The following is a 26,459-nucleotide window of genomic DNA, read 5'->3' on the forward strand; positions in this document are numbered from 1 at the left end:
ACCTATTTGAAATCCAGCACATCGTGTACCTATTGCTGACCAGAGGAAATATAAATAGCACTGGTACACTGCGGAACACTTCCAAGTGAGTTTAATTAATGTATAAATACATCCAGCTTACATGTGGCATAGCATTTTCATTTTTTAGACTTTGTAGGTTTATGTTGTATTTGCAAATCAGTCTATTTGCACGTCAAAGTGCAATTGTGACACCAATATCACCAGGTCTCATGATCATCACACATATACAGAGGTAAATATGGGTTTTCTCTACAATTACTGAGACCTTAAGTATTATAGCTCAGCATCTGAGCAGTAGGACATTTGACATGTTTAACACTAAAGAAACATCCCTCATGGAGTTACAACATTGGTTTTAAAGCTCTTAATTACACCCATCAGGTCCAGGAACATATCTTTCATATCTTTCAATCAACTGAAGGAGCCTTCCTGACTGCAGCAGTGTCTTCAAGAAAGATATCTGAGCTGAGTGTGGTCTGGATGTGGTCGCTGCGAGAGCAGCACTGTATTATTCATAGGAATATGGCGGGTATGCAAACTCCTATTGAGTTTCCAAATTGCATTCAGCTTTTCCAAGAAGTATTCCTGGCATTCTTTTTATTCAGAGGGGAAAGTTACTCCCATAAAGCAGATCAAAGAGAAAAGGCAGCTTACCACTCAGAGAAAAGATCCTTTCCTCCTTTGTGCCCTTTCAGAGTAAGGAAAAGTGACAAACAAGTTCCCTCATTTCCCACGGCAAGGTAGGCAAAGCACAATACCTGACAGACACCATATCAAAGGGGCAAGCCACGAGGTTAGGATGATGCACCGCTCCATGTCACAAGCACTGCTCAGCCTCCCTTCACCCCAGCAGCACTGGCTCACCAGGTATTATCTTGCAACAATTTACTTCCATGGGTTTAAATGGGAAGCGCTAAGACATTCCCTTTCAGGAAGAAGTAAAAGGGCTCAAGTAAGTAAAAGGGCCAAATTACCTGAATGCACCAAGAAGAAATATGAAAGCATGAATTTAAAAGAGTCTGCGTGGAGTGCTGGTTTCTGTAATCAGACAACACCGCTGCTGGCAGTAGAAGGTCAAAGTAGCACCTTTAGGCTCAGGAAATGGAGAAGAAAAGGTGAATCAAAAGAAAGAATATTTGATACCAGAACCAGACAGGGTAATATATTTTCCTCCCCATTTTGTCCCACAAGCATAGGCAGCCCCAAAGGTGATGGTCATCTCAGCTGTTCCCTGCAGGTTCTCCAGCCAGGACAGGTCACCAAGAAACACTGTGAGGTGAAGGTGGGAAAAGAGGCCCAGATTCATCAGAAAGTCTCTATGGGACTGAGACTTTATGCCTGATGCTGGGTCAGGTGTGGTGGCCATGGCCAAGCCTGCAGCTTCCCAGGAGAACACATCACACTGTGAAACCAATCTTTGTAAAGAGTTCCCATATAAACAGCTGCCTCCCCAGTAGGTAGGCAATGGGCACCAGGGAGCTAGAAAAAGCAGGGTAAGACATGAATAGAAACATATCACAGACCACTACATGTAAGTAGGGTTTTCTTCCGAGTTTTCTCTTCCTCAACCTGCAAAGGAAGAAATTCTGAGAGGTCGTGGTTGGAGCATAAGAAATAAGGATAAAGGAAAGTGCTTAATTTGTTGGGGGACTTTTTAATTTTTAATTCTGTGCCCCAAAGAAACAACTGCCTAGGCAGCCAAATCCTATCTGGAATAACTAATAAAGGCAGGAGTTATGGCACAAACTCCCATAGCAGCCCCATCTATCTAAGCTAGTGAACAAGCAGATGCTTTAGCCTTCTCCACCCAGGAGGCTGCAATTCCCCTCATGAAGAGCTCTCCAACATTAATTGCAGAGACACAACCTGCCTTTTTATAAGACAAATTAATAATTTTCTTAATCCATCATCAGGATATGGAAGGCTTTGATGCTTTAATTCCTTTCCTGTGACCATGGCAACAACAAAAAGGAGGGGGGTGTTAATTTTCTCATCCATGAGAATTTCGGCAAATAGCATGTTAGCATTCTTTGCCTGTGAGTCTTTGCTGGAGAGGAGTCCAGAGGATTACACAAAAGGCAGGTAACAATATCAGGTGTCTCAGACATAATGGTATGATGATGGGAGGGAAGTCAGAGCTAGACTTCAGCAACACCACTCTGGACAGAAAATGCAGAGGGGCCGCAGCACTAAGATTATTCAACCCAGTCCCATCATCCTTCAGCGAGAAAAAAACCAGCTCACCACAGTGTTGTGCTGAGGGCATTGAAGCCCACTGATGCTCAGAATGGGAAACCTGTTAAAATTAGTGTGGGTTGACCTACCTTTTCCAAAAAAGAAACAGAACAAGAGGACATGGCTCTTAGTCTGCAGTACAGGTAATTATAGCACTAAAATTGGTTATTGCGTAAAAGTGCAGTGTATGCACGCATGTGTGTGCATGTATATAAAGATATATTTACATAAACCTATGAGTATATGTATATACGTGCATGTATGTCTCACGTCCATACTGCACAGTCTACCATATGTTTGCACACGCACTACTAGCTGTGAAAGAAGTTTCTAGTACCCAGATGGCAAATCCTTTTTATGTCGTGCATGATTTGCACACGCACAAGAAAACACTCTTTCCCCTCCAAAACACTTGGCCTCATCCATACAGCCCCTGAAGAGCAGAGTCCAATCCATGCCACACCTTGTGCTGCCTAGGAGGATGTTAGCTCTCATCGGCCACAGCCGTGCCGGTTACACACTCACCAAAACTGTAACTGATCGCAGCACAGAGCTCACACCATCTAACTTACTGGTATAGTCAAAAACCTTCACTTTCTTTCCTTACAATCCCACCCCTTGCACCCACAGCTTCACTTCTACAAATCTCATCAGAGCAATCCAGGGCACACTCCTGACAGCACACTCCTCTGAGGTTTGCATACAAAAATGCTCACAGAGCTGCTATTAAACGCAGCTCCAATGCTGGATCTTCCGTTGGTTAGGAGAGGCTGGATTCCTAGCATGTGAATCAAGCTACATGGTCTGAGGGAAGCTGATTCACCCAAGTTTTACTTTGCTGGAACTAACAGAGTCAAAGCTTTGCCTGAGTGAAGGTATCAAGAGTCTAACATGCATAGTCCTCAAACTGAGTGCACTGTTTGGCTGAGAGGACTCTGCATTCAGCTACTGTGAAAAGTCCCTGTCTCTTGAGGTCCTGGACTGACACACAGACAGTGGGCTGCCTATTCTGCTTGGAGGAGATGTCTCCCCTGCATTTGCACTCTTTTGTACCTTGGGTGTATGGTCTCTGCTTTTTGATACACACTGCTGGCACACACTGGTCTTTCCAGCTGCTAAGGCACTGAAAGCACAATAAATGCTGAATAACATTTGCTTTCACCAATATTAAATAAAAAAAAAGTTTTCCCTTTATGATTGCTGAGGGAATACAATGTGATTACAGGCAGGCATATTAATATAATGCCAAGCTTTGAATGGCCAAAAAGTGTCTAAAGAGCACATCTGTATTCAAGACTGAGCACTCTCTGATCAGCTCTGTGAACATCAGGCTTAGCTAGTGACACAGGTTGGGACACTTCCCTTTTCTGGAGACCAAACCTTCTTTGCTCAGTTTTGATTGTCCATGGTGAGACAGCTGGTAGGCACTGTGAAGCTAAATTTTACTAACTTCATGAAGCACCCCACTTGAAATAAGAGCCTGTGCTATCAAAGCAGAAGAGTATCTTTGAAAGGCACTAAGCTTGTTCAGCTGCTCCTCAGAGTTTCCTCACCAGTGGGATGCCTCCCCAAGGATCATGTCCTATACAACTCTGTGGTTTCTCCAGACAACTGCTGTCTGTTGCATTTTTCTGGATCATTAAAACCCACGGCAGCGCTTTGCAGATAGCACTGAGAAATGGCAAACAGTTGCTGCAATGCTGTGTTTCATAAGGTGGGGGAGAAATTTCCACAGAGAATTTTTCACCAGTCCTGAACTAATGTGAGTAGTTTACATCCAAAGAGTAAGAAAAGTTGATTAAAAAAGTTTTGCAGCTCTCAGGAAATCAGAGATGCAGAAAGTCCCTAAAATCATAAAGTTCAGGGGTAGTACTCTCAAATGGCATGCAACCTTAAGATACATGAAAGTGGTTTAGTGGATTCTGACGTCATGAGCTGAACTTCCCACAGCAGAATTACAATTAAATTTAACTTTCCCTGTGTGCTTAATCTGAATTTCTTGAAGTACATGTGGACCCATTTAACCTCCAGGGAATATTTATTCACTGAAGGTGGCTAGTCACTAACTGATCCCACTTCAGCTTAATACCTTGCCTTTTGCACTACATTCCAACTCCAAAACACAGATGTAAAAGAGTATGCCAGTACCCTTCTACCAGTGCAAATCCCAAATGGAGAAGAATTTGAGCATCTCTCCTGGCTGATCATTTAGCTGAGATGCCTATTTCAAAATTCAGGGTGCCTACAGAAGATGGTCAAGCAGACCTTGGACACCCAGAATGCACTGGGAGAGTCAACTGGAGTTAAGCATTATAAATGCCCTCTGAACACCTATAATGCAGAGTGTGGGTCTGTTTAACATTGGTTGTTTACAGTAAGGTCACAGCATTGTCATGTTTTTGTGAGCTGCAGAGCATGAGGGTACCTACAGGAGCCAGAGCACTTCTGAGCCAGGGGTAATCTATTTGCTTGGCTGTGTGGGTAAAGCTGATGCACCTTGTAGTTTTGGGAAAATGAATGTTCTCAGGAGGATGGAGAGAGGCACAGATGTATATTTTGTTTACTGTTAGGGATATTAGCTTTAGCACATGCGTGTGTGTGGGCTTAGAGGATTAAGCCTGATTGTGCATTGACGGTCAATACTATTTGCATTTTATCATGTGTAAATGATATTAACACAGAAGTTATGATGCAATGTGTAGCAAGTTTCATTATGCCTCATTAAAGCAGCTTTCCCTTGCAAGTGCAAATGTACTGGAAGGCTGACCTAAATGTAGAAGAAGCTGAACGCTGATCCTTATCTTAATGAACAAATACAATTAGCCAAGTGTAAGAGTGTCAGGTATTGAAATGATCCTCTATAATACCTTCTTTCTTTATTTCTCTGTGATGAGCATCTCCTGATGGTATCAGAGCAGCATCTCATCACAACACCTGGCAAAAACTACCTGAGGGTCCATGAAGCATCATATCTGAGCAGTCGGTCCAGGCCCAGGGTAACCAGTCAGTTCTCCTGTGGTTGAACTTCCTCGAATGTACACTTAGGCTCTCAGGACATCCTGGGGAAGGTTTCTATTTCATGCCTTTCAGCTTTCTTGACTTCTCAAAGAGTGAAGAAAGCCTCAATCTCCTCCACCAGAGCTGGTGTCCCTCACAGTGATTGCTCCACTGGCAAATTGATAATGAAGATGGGAATGAAGGGGTTGCAGGGCATCTTTGTCATCCTTTGGTGAATTCTCTTGACAAACGTGTGGCAAGGACAGTGACATCCTTTCTTCATTTTGATTGTCTTTTGATTTGCAAGTCAAAGACTTTCATCTTGCATGGAGACTCTACTGATGAGCTGGCCTCCTGTCCTCTGGAGTTTTCTGCCTAGAAAAGGAGGGGAGAATAATAGATTTCCAGGGTAACCTGTTCCAGTGTTTCACCATCCTCATTGTAAAAGATATCTTCCTTCCATCTAGTCTGAATCCACCCTTTTCCAGTTTAAAGCCATTAGCCCTTGTCCTATCACAACAGACCCTACTAAAATGTTTGTCCCCACCTTTCTTAAAACACTTGTTGAAGTATCAAAAGACCACAGGAAGGTTTCCCTGAGGCTTTCTTTTCTCCAGGCAGGATAAAGTCAACTCTCTCAGTCTGTCTTCATAGGAGAGGTGCTACAGCTCTGTTTTCATCTTTGTGGACTTTCTCTGGACCCACTTCAGGATGTCTATGTCCTTCTTATTTTGGAGGCCCCAGGCCTGGACACAGTGCTCCAGCTGAGGTCTCACCAGAATGGAGTAGAAGGGGAAAATCACCTTCCTCAACCTGCTGGCCACTTTTCTTTTAATGCAGGCCAGGATACGGTTGGCCTTCAGGGCTACAAGCACACACTATCAGGTCATGTCCAGCCTTTTATCCACCAGCACACTCAACTCCTTCTTGGCATGGCTGCTCTCAATCTCTTTATCCCCTAGACTGTATTGACACTGGGGGTTGCCCTGACCCACATGCAGGACCTTGCACTTGGCCTTGTTGATGCTCATCAGGTTCCCCAGGGCCCACATCTCAAGTTTATCTGGGTCCCTCTGGATGGCATCCCTCCTTCAGGTGTGTCAACTGCACCACACAGCTTGCTGTTGTCTGCAGAGTTGCACAGGGTGCATTTAACATTACTGTTAAATATCTCATTGATGAAGATGTTTAACTGTACCCAATAGTAATCGAATATGGACCCCTGAGGGACACCACTTGTCACTGACCTTCATCAGGACATCGAGCCATTGACCTGTACCCTCTGAATGAGACTGTATGCTAACCAAGTCCCCATCCACCAAACAGTCCACCCATCAAATCCAATTCAGAGAGAAGGATGTTGTGGGGGACAGCGTCAAAGTCTTTACATCTTTAGAAATGACATCTGTAGCCCTTCTCTTGTCCATTGATGTGATCACTCCATTGTAGAAGGCCACAAGGTTGGTTAAGCAGGACGTGCCCTTGGCAAAGCCATGCTGTCTGTCTCGAATCACCTCCCTGTCCTCCATGAGCCTTAGCAAAGGCTCTAGGAGGATCTATTCCATGATCTCCCCAGGCACAGAGGTGAGGATGACAGGTCAGTCCCAGGGTACTCCTTTCTATGCTTTTTAAAAATCGTTGCAATATTTCCCTCTTTCCAGTCACTGGGCACCTCACTGGACTGCCATGACTTTTCATGTATCATGGAGAGATATAGGGCTACATGGAGAGATATATGGATTTGTATAATTGCACCACTGAGTACAAGTTGTAAGAGTTGATGCTGCTCTGGGCTTGACTCCATTGATTAATAGGCACCATGTGCAATACGTTTATATTTTGGGACACAGGGACTTCTTCCCCCTCAGTTAGGGAAGGGGATATTTTGCTTCATCAGAGCAATGGAAATTTGAATCTTTGTGTGATTCTGCATCAAAGAGACATCTGGGACTGTCTGGGCTTTTCCAGGCAAAGAGCTGCATCAGAATTGATTGCCCAGACAATTTCAAATGAGTATTCACAGAGTGCAATGATTAAGGCTACTTGTGGACGTTTATTTCTAGTCTAAAGTCTTCTAAAGATTTCAAAGCAAAAAAAATTGTCTTACCTGCTTATGCAATTATATAAGCACATCCTGCTTGATCTAGCCTCTATCCCCAGTATTTTTTCAAAGAGGCAAGTAATTCCATCTGGATTTGAAAAGCTGATTCAACTAGAGAATTTAAGGTTAGATTTGGGAGAGGTTTGGGCACTGACTTTTAAGTGATCTGGCCTCCAGGAGCTCATGAACCGCACTGAGACTCCCTGCGTGATTGATGGCGTTAGTTGGGTGCTTCAAGACTTGAACGCAACCGAGCTGGTAGGACACAGGGGGATCTTCTAGAAGAGAGCATGCAGCTGCTTACATTCAAGCAACAGGAAAAGTGGAGGACAAGGGTGTATCTGCAATTCTCTCTTGGACTAAAAGCCCCTTGAGGCTGGAGTGAGGCAATCCTGTCTGCCTGGGATCCATTGTCTGGAATCTTCTCCTGGAGATTGGTACCTACGCCCTTTCTTTCAAAAGACTCCACACAGATCAGTCTTTTAAAAACAAAGCAGGAAGAAGAAAAGGTGGTGATAGCTTTTATTATATAATGCCTTGGTATTCAAAGCATATGCTGAGGAAGTGGGAGGCCCAGGTTCCTCTCCCGCCTCAGCCCGAGGGGCCCAAACCCACATCTCCCACATCCCATGAGAGCACCCCAACAGCCAGGCTGGAGGCTACCTTGGGCGGAGGAGCCTCCTCCACCCCTGCTTTGAAACTGCCACACTCCAGCCAGGAATGTCAGACTCAGGAGGGTGGAGGGGGGTGTGGGGGATAGCAAGCAAAAAGCACGTGCCTAATGCCGAAACCTCACTCTGAGGCTCGTCACCAGGGAGTGGGGAGCCCCAGGCTGCCTCCTCAGTCCCCTGACAGTCCTTATTCCAGGAGATTTACACGCTGACTGTGGGTTTTGGCATCCAAATTCCTCCTCTCTCATTAGAATCGTGACTCTAGGAAAAGTCTTTCAGCAAGGTGGCACTGCGATGGGGGAAGAGGGTCTCTCCCCCAGGCATCCTTGCCCCTGAGGGCACTTTCCTGGGAGGCAGCAGGCAGGGGGTCCTCTCTCTCCCCCTTGCTCTGTGAGTGCTCATATGCGTGCAGTCTTTTGGAGCTGGAGCTGCCATGGTGCTGCATGGGGAGGTTCCAGGTGCAGCTACCAGGGCCCACCAACCCCCTGAACAAGTAAAATGCTTGCTTACTTCACACCAGGGAGGCTTTGGCAGGCAAGAGGCACTAGACTGCCAGTTCTGGCAGCTGTGGGGACCCCAAGGAGCGTGGCTCAGGGCACCTGGGTGAGCTCCAAGGCAAAGAGTCAGGTGTTTCAAGGACTTCCAGGCAATTATAGGGTTAAGTGGCAGTATAGTTGAGTTTTCCAGACAAGCTGCTTGAACACATGGATTTCAGCTTGGTTTATGCCCTTTGGTTTTGATCTTACCTACAGCAGAGGAGGTTTCTTTTTTTCCAAGCAGGCATGCTGGGTGGCAGACAGGGAATTAATGTCCCATCCCTGATGTTAGTCAATAAATCAGCTCCTCACTAAAATTCGGGATTAAGGGTCGTCCAGAGAAATCAAAGGGGGAAATCAAGCGCTTTCCTCAGCTTCAAGGCAATGGATTAGAGAAGAGGGACACACTCATCTCGAATCACTCAGATATGAATTGGTGTTAAAACTCTAGCACGGCTGATACTTCTCCCAGTCTAAGATCAACTTTTCCAGTCCAAAAAAAAAAAAGAAAAAAAAAGAAAAAAAAAGAAAAAAGGAATTATGCAAACAATTTAACAGCAGGGGCCAGTCTTTATTACAGTCCCCTCAGGACGGGCAAATGAAAGTCCTGAACAGCTACCAACAACAGTAGCCACAGTTACAGTAACAGGGCTGAAATACTTTGTGAGCTTGGCAGCTGTCATGCTCCAAGCACAAGTCATGAAAAGGCACATTACACTTAGCAATATCTGATAGAAGTTTGCCTCAGTATCAGTTCCTGGGAAAGGTTAAGCTGATAATCGCTTCTTCAGAAAAAGAAAAAAAAAAAAAAAAGCTAAGAAAAAAAAAGCTGGAAGGAAAAGCAGACTTTCTGGTAAATCTGTGACAACAGCATCAGCAGCTCCAACTGGTTTGTTGCCCATTCCTTTTGGCAGCCCAGTGAAGTCACCTCCCAAAGATCTACACCTCTCTGTTAAGTAATCGTTGCACTCACGTTCATTTGGCTGCAGGAAAGCCATCCCCATTAGCCAATTAACTAGCCCATCAGGAGGTCCTCCTAAGCACTGTAGCTGTTACACCTTCCTTGCAGAGCGCCCATGAGCCTTGCAGGATCCAGCACGTCTTGAAAAGAGCAGAAAACTGCATTTTTTTTTCCTGTGAGATGGAGACCTTCGAGGGAAACCTTGCTATTGCTTCCTTCATGCTCTAGGAAGCTCTTCCTAGGAATTTCTCCTTTTTGGAAGGCTCCTCCTCCAAAATAAGCCAAATTACTCAAACGGAGCAGAGGTGCAATCAGCCAGCACACTCATAAGGACAACTCCTGTGGGGAACAGGTTTCAGCCTTCCTGGCACAGGATAAACATCTGTTCTTGCTTACCAGCAGCACTTGGCCTTTCACTTTCTGCTTTCAGCAATGTGAACTGGTTCTGCACAGCGTCTGTAGTAAGTTCTTACAAGCACAGAAACACTCAAAGAACCTACACAGGTAACAGCAGTGCAGGGAGACTCCTGTCAGCCCTGCTCCATCCCAGCAGACTGCAGACAACTTGCTGCTCTCAACATTCTTTCAGCATGTGAAGAGGCACCTTGCTGTTCTCCCAAGGCTGTGACACTCTCTATCGCTGCTAGAAATGGCAGCAGAGACTTTTCCATAAAACTATTTGAAAAATGCAGATTCCTTTCCCTTCTGTGTTGATGTGTATGCATGATGTTACATGCCATTCAAGTAAATCCAGTTTTATTGACAGGGATACTCACAGAAATGAACATATGCATGCACACCCAAAACGAGATGAAAACAAAATTTTAAATTTGCAGGTATGGACTTTTATACCAACAGATATAGAGAAAACACTATGTAGTTTCTCTGATCTATTATGAATGTGGCTCAAAAAATCAACAAACATTGACTACATACATAAACGTGTGACCTACACAGAATGCTTAAAAGTAATTGCAAAAGGATTTGTTAAGTAAATCAAAAAAGAAAAAAAAAAAAAAAGATTGTCAGGAGACGACTTGGTTGTGGGAAGAGGCACTTAATTCACTGCATGAATGACTCACAGTGAATTACTTGCATAACTCCACTCAAGGAAATCACTACTCTGCAAAAGTGCATACATGTTAAATCAACCAAAACACAGAGTGGTCCATATTCTTGATACAATGCTGCATTCCTCCTGGTACAGAATGAGGAAAAATCCCCTCAGCTGAGCAGGGAGCAGGGAGAAATCCTCTTTTTTGGTATCCTGGCAATGTTTTCAAAAGACAGTTCAACAGCACTCACTTGCCCTATTCATGCTTGGCATTTACGTTAAAAAGAAAATCTGGGCCTCTAATATTCAAGAAGCAGCTCTTGTTGACAATGAAACTTCAACTAATAAATCTGAGGCTGCATTTCCCACCCAACTCAATTTAGTGCCATAAGGTAATTACACTCAGGATAAAATAACTCCTTTCTTCATTTGCTATCTGTGCTTGAACTGTGAGGTACAAAGCTTATTGGAATTAAACAAAGGGAACTATTTTTCACTGCTACACCTACTTTAATTTCCCGTAGCAGGTCTCCAAAACTACAAAAGGGGCAAAAATATATATATAAAAAAAGAAAATGCACCACAGCTCCTTTTTAAGTCTCATGTGCCTGACACAACCCACCAGCCATACTTCAGGCATCAAATTCAGCATTATTCTCTGGGTATAGTGAATGCAGAAACTTCAGCTAGTATTTCAGAGCCCTCGTGTTAGGAGCAACTGCAGTAGGAACAGCTGGGCCCAGAGAGCATCCCATCCAGAGCAGAGGTCCACATGGTAGTGATGGTGCTCAGGGCAACACCATCCTTGGGGAGGCAGGAGAAGCGGGTTTGCTTTGGTGGAGCTGCCCAACACCTAAAGCACTGGCTGCAAACAGCAGACCAGTGCCATGGGAGCTGCAGCCTAGGCCACCACCGCCCCACTGGGGTGAGAGCAGGAGTGAATACAAGCACATGGATCCTGCTGCCCTAGGAGACCCCAGCTATGCTGTTGCGAGAGCCCTGGAGCAGAAGACCCAGCTCCTCCTGCTGTTTCTCCTAACAATTCTTGAATAAAATGCATAAATATTCCCTGGAACTGGGACTCAAATCTGGGATTTTCCTTTGTCCCAGTGCAGACAATCCCCCACGTCATTCACTCATGGCAAATATTCCCATCAAAAAGATTCTCAATATTATGTTTCAGCAGTACAATAGATGGAAGGACCCAAGTGGCTCAGGCTAAGGAAAGCCTACAACACCCATCTCCCACTTCTCAAAAGCATGCTCTAAAAGCACAGAGTATCCCATGCAGGAGAGAGGAGTTATGGTGCAGCTTCTAACTCAGATGAGTTTGAATAAAATGGGTATGATCCCACTACCCTGCCTTAAGCCCTCCAGTCAACCTAAAAGTAGGATGTGCCCTGGTTCCTAAATGGCAGTGGAACTACCTCCAGTTTCTTCTCAAGGTTATTTCAGCATGTGCTGGGTCTGTGGCTAAGATCCACTGGGCATTTTGTATCTCAGAACAGGTGAAGCTATTGATTTCAGGCAAATTTGGCAGTTAAGTGATGCCAAGGTGCAGACAGTGGAAACACGATTTCATACATCAGAGTATGGTCCCAATTTTGTGCACATTAATACTGCTTCAAATCCATGAACCAGCTTTGAACACCAAGTTTATGAAATTCATGCTTGTTTTGTGGGCAAATGCCTAAAACACATCTTTTGCTCTGCTTATTATCAGCAGCTCTCTTTCAGGCAAGGAAAGAAATCTTCCTCATCCACTTTTAAGAGATTTGCTGTATTACATGGGAGCACGTGAACTTGGCAAGTGCTTGCTCCGGGAGGATACTGCACATACCGCAAGTGACTTGTGCTGTGACAACCTAACCCAAATCCACTTAGAGGCAACTAAGACAGCTGCACGGTGGTTGTGAGATAGGCTTCCGGCAGAAATCTGAGAAATTCTTAACACATATTCCATGTTATAAAAGGACAGATAATAACTCCTATTGCACCAAGTCCTAGAACTTGCTGCACAGGAGGATTACTGAACAAACACGCAACTCATCCAATCCCACACCAAAAACCTGCACCAAAACAGCAGACTGAAGGACCTGAGACAGTTGGTACTCAGGGAGAAATTCTGCAGCATTTTCAGAAACAGACAGTTTTTAGAGTGTCTCGATCAAATAAGCAACAAACTCATCAGACAGAAGTACAGGACTGAGAGATAACACCAGATTTTGCAGCTGTGCTGCTAACTTACCTCGCTTCTGTTTTCTTTAACCTTCCACCTTTGGGCTGTCCAGTCCACTGAGCCTGCTTGAGGCAGAGACCATACCCTGTTTGCAGTGGTTCTTCCATCACAACGTTTGAAAAACTATTTGCAGTACTTTTTAGCAATCGAAGCAGAAAGCTTGATAACATGATCTGACAGATTTCAGTCTGGAGATGACTGGTAAAACCAAGTTGGATCTATCATTCCGTTTTATACCTCCAAGTGGTCGATTCTTAGCTCTCAGGGATAGTGATGCCACTGAGAGGTGTTTGGAGATTTCAGACATGACCTGACTTAGTTCTGCCCAGCATTGCTGCCCTCAAGCACACATTTGCAATGACAACAGACTTCTGCACGCTTCTGAGAAATGCCTTTTATTGTATGACAGCAGTTGTCATGTGAATGTCCACAAAAGAAATCATTCCATAGCGATAACAAAATCAAATTATTACACAAATGCAAGAACTGAACCAAACCAAACCAAAACCAGAGTTAAAATGAGGAAAATGCAGTGTGCTGTTACACAATGTAAAACATATACAGAAAGCCACATTCTTCTGCTGAAGGGTGAGATGCTCATCACTTATCACAGGAAAGATGTCATTTCAACTCTTTCTTCCCCCCTCCAAAAAAAAGAGGCAGACTTTAAAGTGAGATATTTTGAAGATAGTTGCTTTTGTCTTCTTCTGACTCTTCTTGCAACCTTATTTCAAACATTTTGGCAAGAAAAGAACCTGCAATCAGCATTACTGAGGTTGGTCAGAAGGTCGTCCCTCTTCCAAAGGGCAGTATGAATGGTATCACAGAAGGTTATGCCCATCTGGCAAATAGTTCAGTTCACCAAAGAGAATTTTGTCCTTAAAATAAGCAAATAAGCAAAACATGAAATAACCTATCCTGGCTAACTGTGTTAGCTTTGAAAATGCCACCATGTTTTGCTGGCTGCCTGTGGTCCTTTGAGAAGGGTGGAGCAAAGAGATACCAAAACAAAAGCCCAAAAACCAATTCTTGAGATAGAAGTAGAGGCTGTTTCTAGACTTTTACACCAAAGAAACAAAAGTTCTGTAACTGATGATTGTCAGGGTCACTGTATAAAATTATATTTATTAGAAATAAGACTCTGGAATACTGTAAGGCACCTCACGGTGAAAAAATATTTTAAAGGCTTGAATAACTCAGAAGACTGAGTTCTTTTTCCAAGATCCCCAGGAAGAAATGTGACTTACAGTAACCTGCTTTGCTATTCCCAAATAAAGCACAACATTTTTCAAAGTGGAAGTTTAGAACTATTTACATTTTTCTTTATAAGGAAACATAAAACACCTTGCCAGAAAGGTAGTTTATTCATTTAACAGACCAAGACTTTCACTACAGGAAGGCCTTTTTCCTCCCTATCTGAGTTTTGCCATTCAGGTACATTGCACCTTTTTACTCAACTGAAATTAAATGGGTTAGTCAATCTCCATCAACATCTGAACAAAATATCTGTTGATAGTTGTACCAACAACAATACCAACAAAAGAATCTAATCAACAATTTCCTGAGTAAAGTATTCTTGTTACTTTAAACCAGAAAAATGATATAATGCCAGTGACAGACATGAATGACTCACTATCAGTTGTTCTACTCAGCGATTTATGGGTTTTAAGTGTGATTTTGTAAAAAATTTGTTTTGTCTTATATTGGTATTTGATACCTTCAACTAGCAGTGCCCTGCCAAAACACGTGAAGAAGCAGAATCAGCATTTTCAGAGATACCTAACATTTTTGTGCACATTCAAAAAGCCACAGTATCAAATTAATTCTAGCTTATAGACTGATAAGTAGATCTGTCAGGGTCTCATACCAGTGAGTCTGCAGCAGCCAGCGTTTTGGAGCTCTGCTCTGAAATATAACTTACCATAGATTCATTTCAGAGCTGAAATGAACTAAAACTGTAATTATACCCTTGGTTTACACATGCATATCTCCTTGGTTCTGATAAAAAAATATAAACTCCAGGTATGTATGGCCAGAACATACTGTTCTCTTATTTAAAAGTCTCTATATTATGCATCACACTTACTCTCTTCTAAGAACTATTTAGAAATAAAAAAGAATTCACTTTTGTAAAACACAGTTAGACTCTGAATATATCCACACAGCTCAAAAAAAGAAGACAAACAAATGAGCTCGAGCTCCCAACTCCATGAACTGCCTTACGGGTCAGCTCACCCTTGCTCTGTTTCGCACCACTCCAACCAGGTCTCTCCAAGGCAAAGCTTGAGAAGAGTCTGGACATGGATCCATGGATCCTTGCCAAAAAGGCAATTAGAGACAAGACCATGTGAGGTTGAACTTTCTTCATGCTACACAGTCCCCCAGCATTATCCCACGTGACTTCACACACTGAGGCACTTTACATCTTCACATGCCTGTGTAACGCAAACACCACTCTACTGAGCTGCAGAACAGTCCTATCTTTATTTCAGACAACTTTAAGGCAAAATCACAACAAAACACATGAGATGATTACTGTGTGTTAGGATCAAAAGTGGACTGGATGAGCCCAGAGAAGACCAAGGACCAGCAGTAGAGAAGAGTGGATGTGGCTGGTGTGTTCTAAGAAGGGTTAGCCATAAGCACTCCTTACATGAGCCCATCTGTGCCACGTGGCTTTGGGGATTGGTAGCTACCCTTGACTGTCTGACATTTATCACCAGATGTAACACAAGCCTCATGCCGCGCATCGCTGTGTGAAGTTCAGTTCCACTGATCTCAGTGGAATTTGTTACAGTGTAAGCTGCTATGCACCACAAAAGAAGTGTTAGGACTTGACCAAAAACAGGTTAGGGACAACAGCATCGCATTTTGTAACTTCCTCCTAACAATGTCTAATGATGGGAAAGGATGTTAACAGCAAAATTAGACACCTGATGTTTGTTCCACCACGTCCAAAGCGCCCCTGTCCCCCTTCTGCCTGGCTAGTGGCACTGCAGGTAGGATCTCCTCTCTCCTGGCATCTCAAAGTGGGACAGAAAACCACAGTGCAGGGAAGATGCTGCAACAGGGGAACGAGGATTCTGCCTCTCATCATGGGAGTGGTTCTTGAGCAGGAAAACATCCTTGCAGATGAGCGATTTGCTGAGGCACAGGCTTTGGCCTCAGTTTACTTCTCAGTAAGGAGAGAGTAACTTTGCATTTGATTCAATTATTTTCTGGTAGAACTGCTTGAAATGAGAAACATTTGTGCTCGCCTTACTTTTAGACCACTGGGCGAACACTGGGTAAATAAAAATTGTTTGGCATTACAAAGGTAATAGCAAGCATCTTCAGCATTTTTTAAAAAGAACAATATTTACCATGTCCTGAAGAGATCTGTTGCCTTTTAGTCTCTCCTGTGCCCTTTAAACAGCAAGATGAATAGATGCATTTTCTACTGGACCTCAAAGAGTAGCTCACTAAACTTGAAAAAATCTGAAGCAGCATAGCACTTGGCTTGATTTATATTTCAAACACAGGAACAGTGCCTTTGTGTTAAAGTGCTTTGCTGAATCAGGGCATAACTTATGAATATTGAACCCCTCTCTCTCACTGCATTCCTCTCACCATCAGCAACAGCCACTCAAAACTACAGGTTGTACTTCCCTACCTATTCTGGCAGGATGGTAACTTCAAACAGCTTAAGTTCAACAGAACCCCTAATGCAAAACTTTAAACATACTAAGGTTACATATTTTTAACATATATTTAATGAATTTGTTGTGTACCCTGCAGTTACAGCTTTGGCTTGAAGGCACAAATATTAAGGCACAATAAATGCAAATAATGTATACATTTCAATGTGTTGTGTTGAAGATAACTTTGTACTACATGGTATTTAGGTATAATGACATGTCATTCAAATGTTTCCTCAAGTTATTTTAATACCTTTTTTTCTCTGATAACCTGGATAAAAAGAGGAATGTATGTTAAATTATTTAAATATTTCTTCAGTGCAAATGTGGTAATTTTCTTCTAAAGTATAGAAGATTGAGACTGATTTTTCAGCATTTGGATTTTAGCAAAATAAAACTGATATTTACACTCATCTTGAACAGCATTATTTGAACTATTTATCAAAAAATAAGTATACTTTTTTCTTTTTGCTATCAAAAACAGAAAGTATTTTTGGCTTCTTCAAGTCTTTTTTCTATCAACCTGCATAGCTACTTATAGCAGGCAGAAAAACAGTTGCTCTAGACAACTAAGTTGCACACTACCAAATCTGCTGTTTAGACAGAGCTGTCACGACAAAAGTGACAATGAAAAAAATTTTGGTTTTGCTTGCTCTCAAAATATTTTTAAAAGAAAAAAAAGACACATTCCAATTATTTTAATAAGCTCCAAATATGCACCCTAGACCTGTTAGGTGTCCTGCACCTGTTTAAATAAAAGAGATCTCTACCACCTAACTTTCAAACAAAAACTGAATCTGCCTAATTTCCTTAGCAACACAAACATTATTAGTTGGATAGGAAAACATATTGCACTGAAATCAAAGAAACAGGGACAGTAAAAATTTTCTTCTCAGTATTAAACAGGAAGGATGTCCAGTGCAAAGAATCGCCCCCTCCCTTTCCTCTCCCGTTGACACTTGCAAACATTGCCACTGAGTTTAGATGATCTCAGGGTTACGTTCTGTGGAAAACAGTTAAGGCTATTAGGAATCACAGTGCAGTTTCGGTTACGCATAATCCTGAGGAAGGATCCAAGGAGGAGTCTGTGGCAAGCTGACCATTCTGAACAACTTCTGGGTAATTCTTGCTGAAGTATACCTAGAAAAAAATATTAGATTCTGTGAGCAATTATGCCTCAAGCACCTTATGGCTTAAAACAAAACTTGTGAAGATAAACAGAGTAGAGATAAATACATATCCTTAAGGAATCCCAAAAGAACTTCAGGTTAGTGGCCTTCAGTAACTGTATGTCACTGAAAAATTAGTAAAATTACTGTATGATCTTCCATTATAACAAAACATGAGAAAAATCCCACAAAACCTGTAGATCCCCTCAAATTTTGTTAATTCAGATAAATAGATATGTTTTATTGCTTTGCATTAAACTGATAAGTAAAAATCATTTTACTAGCTCAAAACATGGAGATAAATTAAAAACAGGATGACAAAGAAGCTGTGAAATCTTGCGTCTGCACAAGGGTTTCTCATTTTCACACATAAAATGAGCACAATGGATTTGGATGTTAAAATCAGGTTGTAATCCCTATATTTTACAAACTATGATTGACAACCATTGAAACTTCGAAGTATATGTATGAAATATCCCAGCGTTTAATTTGTGCTGCAGAGCAGTTATAGGGCCTATAGAAATGTGATCTCTGGATAGCGAACCACAATAATGAAAGAAGAAGCAAAAGCTTTAACAATGACTCAACCAAGCAACTTCTCTAAAACGTAAGATGATACCAAATAATAAGACAGTTCTTTGCCAAGCCTTTGAGTTCCTGAATTCTAGCAATTTCTAGCTCAACTAGGAGAGATACAGGTTTCCTGATAAATGTATAATCAGAACATAAAGGAAATGAAATGCTGTCAAGTTTCACTGTTCCACAATCATCAGTTTTTAGCAGCTGTATCATATCTCTGTTCCTTGACAGATGCGCATAACAAAATGAAATAATGTCAAGACTTGTGTGCTCTTATCTAAAAATGTGTTTGGGTGAAAAAGGACTTCAAATGTAATTTTTTTTTTCAAAAAAGAATGTGAAAAGTTTTGTTTGAGCCTTTAAAAACAGAAAATACACTATCTTTCTGAAGCTGACACGTGTCATGAGTTAGGTCTCATAGTCAGACTGCTTTGACTATAGCTTATGAAACATTTCTGCAATTTATATTTGAGAGTGTTGTCAACAAAGTTCAGTTTGTTTGATAATAATATCCTTTTCATATACATGAATACAAGTATAAGACACCCAGGATAAAAAAGAAACAGTCATTCTACCAAATCATTCCTGTAAGTACCGCTGTCATCTTTCGTGCACACATGCTAACACAGGATATATGCATCTTTACAAGTTTCAAAGAATATTAAAGTCTGATTTGAATCCACGGAAGAACTGGAAGTCCTGTTAAGAGGCATTCCTCAGTAACCTGTCACAATCAGATGCAACAGAGGGAAGTTAATGAGGCTGCTGCCTGCACACACACTGCAGACTGCAGACGGCAGCCCCAGCTGTATATTCCCATCCCATTCCTGGTTTAAAACATAAAACTTTGGCATACTTTTAGTGCAGCTTTTGAATGTGATTTTTTTTTTTTTTAATGGAAAGCTAATAGAAAACCTTGGCACATTACTAGAGGTCTAATGAAATGGCAGCTGCTTTTCAACTGTCTCATTGCAATTCTTCCCCTGAGCCCAATCCCTCAAGATATTAAATGCCCAAGTCTTTATACAAGTTTCTTCCACTGCCAACAGAGCTCCAACCTTTTTAAAAGTAATCACTGAGGTGAGATAACACCTACTATTTTAATATTTACACATCTGTCATAGCTTTAAAATAAAATAAAACGACACTTATTTTTTCCTCAAAGTGCTCAAAACTCGACTGGCAGAAACCCAGCCCTATCCTGATGCCACTAAAGCCTGCAGAAAAGCCTCTTGCGATGCTGCCTGGAGTGGGGAGAACACACCAACTTCTGTTTATCTGAATAATTGAGCACTTTTTTTTTTTTTTCTCTTCTAACTGCTTGAAGACTATTTCTCACTTTCCTACAGGACTTTCTCCTAGAAGCTTCTTGTGAACTGAGCAAAGATAAAAAACATAGTCTCATGGTGTCAAGCACAACTCAATTGCCATCAGGCTTACAGGTTAGTTAATATATACTCAGTGGTCTCCAATCTGAGCTGTGCCTGTGTTGTTTTCTTTGATATTTGCACAAAAAACAGGGATATTGAGTGACCAAGAGAGATGTACAAATAGCAATGTACAGTGATTTTGGATCAACTGGGAAGCCTCAGGCTGCAGCAACAGCTCAATTTTGCAATGCTTAGCCAAGATGCCCATAAGAATTTCTGTTTAAATTATGTTAGTCTTCCAGTTTCAGATGTGTAGTCCCTCTTCATTTGCATTTGAAGGATATATGCAGAATTCCTACCGTTCCAGAAAACATACTGGAACTCTCACTTTAATGGAAGAAGTTCTTGGTGCAAGTTTGTTTGGTACAGGTCCAAATTGGAATAAATCAAATAATCATTGCCAAAGCACAGCCACATTACAAACCATTTTACTTAGCAATCCATTGCAACGCCTTTTGAAAAGTATGTATATATGCTATATTACCATTTCTTTTTATGTGCAGCAGACTGTTTTTAAAAAGAGAAAAAAAGCTTTTGGTAGAAACAGTTCTTAGTAACCACAGTAGTGATGTAGGAGACCAACAGCAATGCATGCAACAGACTTACTAGTCAAAAAAGAAAAGCCATTGGAATCAGCTCTTCTGACTAAGCAATTTCTCTGAAAGTATGCATGAAGCACAAGGGACAGCAATAACAAAAGCCTGAATTATCCAAGTCCTTCAAACAGAAAGAACTGTAACTCTGCTTCTGAGTAGCTGCTGACTGGAGATACAGTCTCTCGATTCCCATATTTTTGGGCCGAGTGCGGATAAGCACCATGCTTTGCATTCTTGGCAGATGCTAAAGCTTGTATCTGCCTTCTAGCCTGGGAGTTAGCAAACTTTTTCATCAAACCACATTTCAGCAGAGACTGGTTCCTGGATCTCTTCCCTTCCTGTACAAAATCACATAACATTGATGTGGTAACTGCAGATGACTGTATGGGCAAGTAACATCAGGCAATTATTTTTATACATTTTGAATTATCTTTGAATGCAATTGTGCAATTGGGGAGGGCTGCAGGGAAGGAAGGAGACAGCATGACATGGCTAAATTTCTACAGATGACAGCTGGATAGCCTTACCTCTTGCCTTTCCAAGGATCAAGCCTTAGGAAGCTGGCCTTCATTTTACAAACAATGGTCATATGAATTTGAAGCTATCCTTTTAAACATTACTTATATAACCTCCAGATTGTCATACACACGCTACAAAAAACACAGCTAACCCATTCCTTTCTAATAATAAAATATATGAAACTACACTGCAGCAATGGAGAGGGACAGCAGGACTCGTAACATAGCTTTGTTCAGGACAAAGCTGTTTCCTCAGTTCTGCAATTTGTGCCACACAAGAATTTATAGTGTATGCTCTTAGCTACAATGCTTCACTTGAAAAACTCTTGGGGAAAAAAAAGAAGGGTTAGAGTATGAATAGACACAGAAATCTCTTCTATAATCTTCAAAAAGTCCTGTAAAATAGCATCCGGACATGACCATGAAGCCTCCATGACAGCACAACCTTTCATTTTCTACCAACTTGCTGGAAAAGAGTCAGGTACCTGCCATTTTGTTTCCTGTCTTTTATGCGTTGTTACCTGTGTACTGCTGTTTTGTTTCCTCAGGTAACAGTCTGGACTTTGTGATCCCCTAGCTCTGCTCCACACATCCAGTGTGTGGAGGAAAGGAAAGCGTAAAACCTAAAGACCTTTGATTCTTGTCTCTAAAAGGCTTTCTTAGGTCACTACATGCTTAGTATCAGTGCCTTACTTGAATGCTGAAAGTACAGTTACATGAGCATGAAGCAAGCTGCTGCCAAACTGAGCACTACCAGTCTCAACTGAAGCAGCCCCGAAACTTCACTGGCACCGAATTAAAATCTTGCTCTGGACATCCTGTGTGGTAAATTATCAAGAAAGAAGAAAGCAAGCCAATGCTAGTCAAAGAGCTCTTCAATCACAGGTCATTTCTTTTATTATCTTCTTATCTCTGCTTCAGCTTTCCATCTGAAAAGTGGAGATGATATAGCCTCACCTCAGAGGCATATTATGAAAATTAATCCATTGATGTCTCTTAAACACTTTGATTGCCAGAGGAATGCTCACAATTACATTAATAATTCTGCACTCAGAGTAGGATTTGAATAGTAAGCAGTAAATCAGGCACAGAGCCTTGTAGGGAACAAGGAGGCAACAAAACATTCAACAGCTGTTTGTTAATTGAGCCCTGCTCAGCCTATGTGCAGAACTGAGCAAGGGCACAAGAACGAAGTAAGAGAATACACAGCAGTAGAAATGTGATCACACCCCCAGAGACCATAATAAAATGCGTAGGTACTGAAACCGAACTAAAATACAATGGGACCTTAAAAAAATACACAAACAACAGATAAATGCTTGACTCTGCAGCCCTAACATGTTTTTTTACAGGAAGTTCTTTTAGGATCAATGCCCAGCACAGGTATGTCATATCTTATTTACACTTACTGTTTTGTGTACATACAAAAGGAGGCAAGAAATCCAGACAATCTTTCAACTCGGGGTATATAAATACACTTATAATTTGGAAGTCTATGTACATGCCACTGAAAATTATGGCTTTGCCTTGCAAAATTGACATATTCTTTAGTGGAAGGCTTACTACAACACTGAATATGTTAACTTGAGATAAAGAAACTACACAGACAAACTTAATTATCTCTTCTTCTAAAATTACCCGTTTTGCTGTTTCAAACAGAGACGCCGCTTCAGTCTTGCCCACTTGTTGCACCATTTTATAAAACAAGCTGTCTTGTTCTTGAAGCAAAATGTAAGGTTCACCATATTCTTTCAGTCTTCCTGCATCTAAAACCTGTTAAATCAGCAAAAACCAAGGTATTAACATAGGAAAATTAAAAACTAAATGTCAGAGACTAAAAACCAAATGTAGGCGACTACAAGCAAGGGGGAAATGCATGCAATTTTGTACTAAAATGAATTTTGTACCCTGAAAATGAAGTACGTCCTCTTCAAACTAGTACAGCACTTTCTCAGTTTACAGACCTGTTGTACAATTTTAGAGTGCCCTACAGCCATTCCACTATAGGAATCCAATGTAAAGTTATGCAGAATATGGAAATACAATGTTTGTGCAGCCAACAAAACAGCTTTTAAGATTCATTGTGTAAGAAGGAAACAAAGAGTCCAAAATGGGCTCTGAAGTAAACAGCTGTGGGTAAAAACCACGCAATAACCACCAAGACGGTTAAGGGAGAATAAGTAGGTCTTTTGAATTAGAGGAGGTGAAGATGTAATTAAAGAAAATGAGGGTGTTGTTGAAAAGATAAACAATTTCTTGCATCAGTTTTGCCAACTACGTGTTAGAAAGATACTTAACCCTGAACCTATTCTTTCTACATAAAAAAAGATGTAATGCCACTACAGGCATAGGTACCCATAAAGAGGAGAGGGGAGAAAGAAAAAACCAGAAATTAAAAAGGCATTAAGTCAGCAAGCTACAGAGAATTTACACAATCAAAAATATCAGAAAAAAAACCAGGAATAAGCTGATTGAACCTCCAAGAAAATATTCTCACACTAGTGACTCAATTTAAGACTGTACTATAGCAAATATTGTGCTTACATTTTGAAAAGCCTTATGGGATTAATTCAGGGAACTTTTAGACTAGCATATATGTTTTGAGATAGGACAGTAATTTAGTTAAGACAGTCATTAAAACAGTCAGAAACAGACACAGGTAGAATTTGTTCTCTACAGCATTAGCAATCACAAATCTGATACAATTCTTAATGCACCATAAGAAAACTAAAGGAGATATGGTTTATATGGATTTCCAAAAGATAGCTGGGGTAACTTTCAAACTTGCCCTTTGCCTGCGCGGCTCCTTGAAACAAAGCACCCTGATGGCCAAGGGCACATCAGATCTCCAAGTGGGCTGGACCCTGGTCAGTGACAAAACCCACAGTGAAGGGGCACAGCTGGGCTGATCCCTTTGTCTGCACCACAGTGAAAACAAGGTGGAGAGATCACTGCTGACTTGTTTGACACCAGGGACCCAACACCTGGGGAGAGACACCCACCCCCTTCCCTTCCGGTTCACTTAAGTACAGGGCATTTGAATGGAAAATAACTCAGCCAACAACAGCAGCATAATTACATCTAATCTTATAAATTGTATGCACAGAAACCTACAAGAAGATATTTGCTATTTTCAAAAGCTTGTAACTTAGAGCATCCAGTCTATACTGTGATTTTTCTTTGCAAGTGATTTCCAGTACTGTTTGGCATTATAGCTGAAGAAAGTGCTCATGGAAAAATGTTGAAATATTAGTAATATTGCATAGCACAATATATAGTAATTTAATATACAATAGCTGCAGTATTTTACCTGCAAAGGTATACTTGCACAGATATTTATTTTTCAATGTAATTAGTCCTATCCCATTTAATCTGATATTTAGTGATTAATTGCAAACATAATTTTAATCACAATCTTTTCTATACCGCAGTATGTCACAATTAGGGACACCTTCCTTAAAAATGCAATAAATTATCCTATAAAATTCAACATTTAAATCTATGCCACAACACAGAACATCTCTGGTGCCTTGAATAGTTTTCAGCATAGCACTATATTATACAACCACTCCTTAAGAGAGGAAACAAAAAGCACCTTCATTAAACATGTCTCTTACAAGTAAAGAACTGCAATAGGAAAGTAGAGGGTTTTAGAAAAATTATATTACTGCAGTATTGGAATTGTAACATTCATTTTGCAAATAGCTGAAACAACCAAAAACACCATCTTTCACCTCCGGAGAACCTGGGAAAAATGAAGAAGTTATTCTTCCTTGAAAAGTTTTAAACAGCCAAATCCAGAAGATGAATGAATAGAGCGAGCAGTTTCTATCTAGAAAAACCACATTCACATTTTAAACAAATCATTAACCTATTCATAGCCTTTCTTGGGGAATAAAAACAATCTTATGTTATGAAAATAGACAGAACAACTGTAGGAAAACAAGTTGTGCTACTTTTTAAAAAAATCTGAAATGAAAAATAAAGAAAAATAAAGAATGAAACCGAACAGACAATATCATTCCTTCAAGTCAGGAACGCTCTATAAACCCTGTTCACCAAGAAAAAAACACTTCCTACTAACTGCTGTCATCTACGAGACAAAAGAGAAAATTTAAGCTGATTTACTTGGATATGTTTATATATTTATACATTTATTAAAAAGCGCTTAGACAAAGAGATAGGTACTCTTCTTTGAAGAAATATGTGCTGATAAAATTTAAATAAATAAATAGGTACTTTGGCTAAGGCTTTGCATACTCTTACTCACTGACTCCAAGCCAAATTAAAATCATTAGAACTTCAAAAAGCCAGCTAATCATTCAGGAAAGGTGGAATCTGGTGTTTACCAGCCACATATTTTCTGATCAACTTGCAGCGCTTATCACAGCGCAATCCAACAGAATCGAACCCAGATGTGTTCCAAGGCAGTTGTACCAGTGGAACTTGATACAGAAAAGCCAGAGAAGCTTGTAGCTGGCGAAATCAGATCAGCAGGGAGATTAGAGAGGACACACACAGGAGCACTTGACTCTGAATCAGGCTGCGATTTCATCACAGACTTTAATGCAGATATCCAGAGAGAGGGATTTTGCACAGATCAGTCAACTTTTCTGCTCCTTGGTCTGACTCTTTATAAAATACACCAAATAAAGACTCATAATCATTCTGTGGGAGCTAACTGCCTCTGAAATACTTAAGACAGCCCATAGTAAAATAAAAACAAACACCAAAAAGCTACATAAACCCAAAGTGGTCAGACATAAAACCAGGGCCAGATTCTCCAGCCTCTTGCACTGGCAGCTTCTTTTAACTTGCCTGCACTGTTCTTGCCTTTGAAGTACCACCTTTAACGACTTCAACAGGATTTTCTCTAGTGAAAGAGTAATTCCAAGAGTACAAAATTTACAAAGTTGGCTGCTGGCGATCACGCAAAAGAAAGCATACAGGAAAATTTTTATTCAATGGAATTTGCTCACCTCCCTGGGTACGGTGAAACTACCCTTTACCTATAGCTACCCAAATTAGCCTTACTCAAGCAGCAATATAGAGACATCTTAAGTTCAAAGAGGGCTCAAATGATATATTCTGGACTAAAATCCTTGCATGCCACCTAATTCTACTCCATCTAACGTTTCATCCTTGTTGAATAGTCTGGGGCAGTGACTTCTCGTCCCAGTTGTGATCTTTTCAGAAAGGTAAGTAACGTGTTGGGTAAAAAACAACACAGTTTGGAGCAGCAATTTGTTTGATATTTGAGGCACAGAATAACACAGAAAGAGTGAGATAAAAAATATGTCGGGGAAGGACAGACAAACAGACAAGAAGTATTTGATCTTGACTGACCTGAAATGGCAAACATGAAAAGAATATTAGCCATTTAAATGTGTTGTTTATGTTAACTCTAGTTCACACAGAAGTAGTATTTGCCTATGCCACAAAAATGTTGCTGAACTAAATTTGGGTAAGATTTGACAACTACATTTTGCCTGAGTTGTAACCTAAAAGGGTATTTACCCCCACCTTGCCTAGGCCTCTCCCCAGATCCCCAAACTTTGCAGTATTTCCATTCCATAGCCTCATGGTTTAATGTATTAACCAAGACAAAAAAAGCAGGGGAAGGAATACGAAAAAGAAAACATAAAATGGTGAAAAAGAAACCTGAGATCCATTTC

General features: G+C 41.1%; 1 protein-coding gene across 3 annotated transcripts in view; it reads right to left on the reverse strand.

The window, feature by feature from the left end:
- Positions 1 to 13,755: 13,755 nt before the first annotated feature.
- Positions 13,756 to 26,459, reverse strand: part of ABCC4 (ATP binding cassette subfamily C member 4) — a 147,446-nt gene continuing 134,742 nt past the window's right edge. For 2 of the 3 annotated variants that reach the window (XM_050333155.1, XM_050333156.1), the window contains exons 30-31: positions 22,423 to 22,557; positions 13,756 to 17,632 (exon numbers count right to left, since the gene is read on the reverse strand). In XM_050333155.1, coding sequence (XP_050189112.1) covers positions 17,525 to 17,632; positions 22,423 to 22,557 — 243 coding nt within the window. In that variant the 3' untranslated portion in view covers positions 13,756 to 17,524. Of the gene's footprint in view, positions 17,633 to 22,421; positions 22,558 to 26,459 lie in introns of those variants that run through there. The other variant, XM_050333157.1, reaches the window with a different exon arrangement.

Source organism: Myiozetetes cayanensis, unplaced genomic scaffold, assembly GCF_022539395.1.
Source record: "Myiozetetes cayanensis isolate MyiCay16 unplaced genomic scaffold, myiCay2020 scf5-8, whole genome shotgun sequence".
Lineage (NCBI taxonomy): Eukaryota > Metazoa > Chordata > Aves > Passeriformes > Tyrannidae > Myiozetetes > Myiozetetes cayanensis.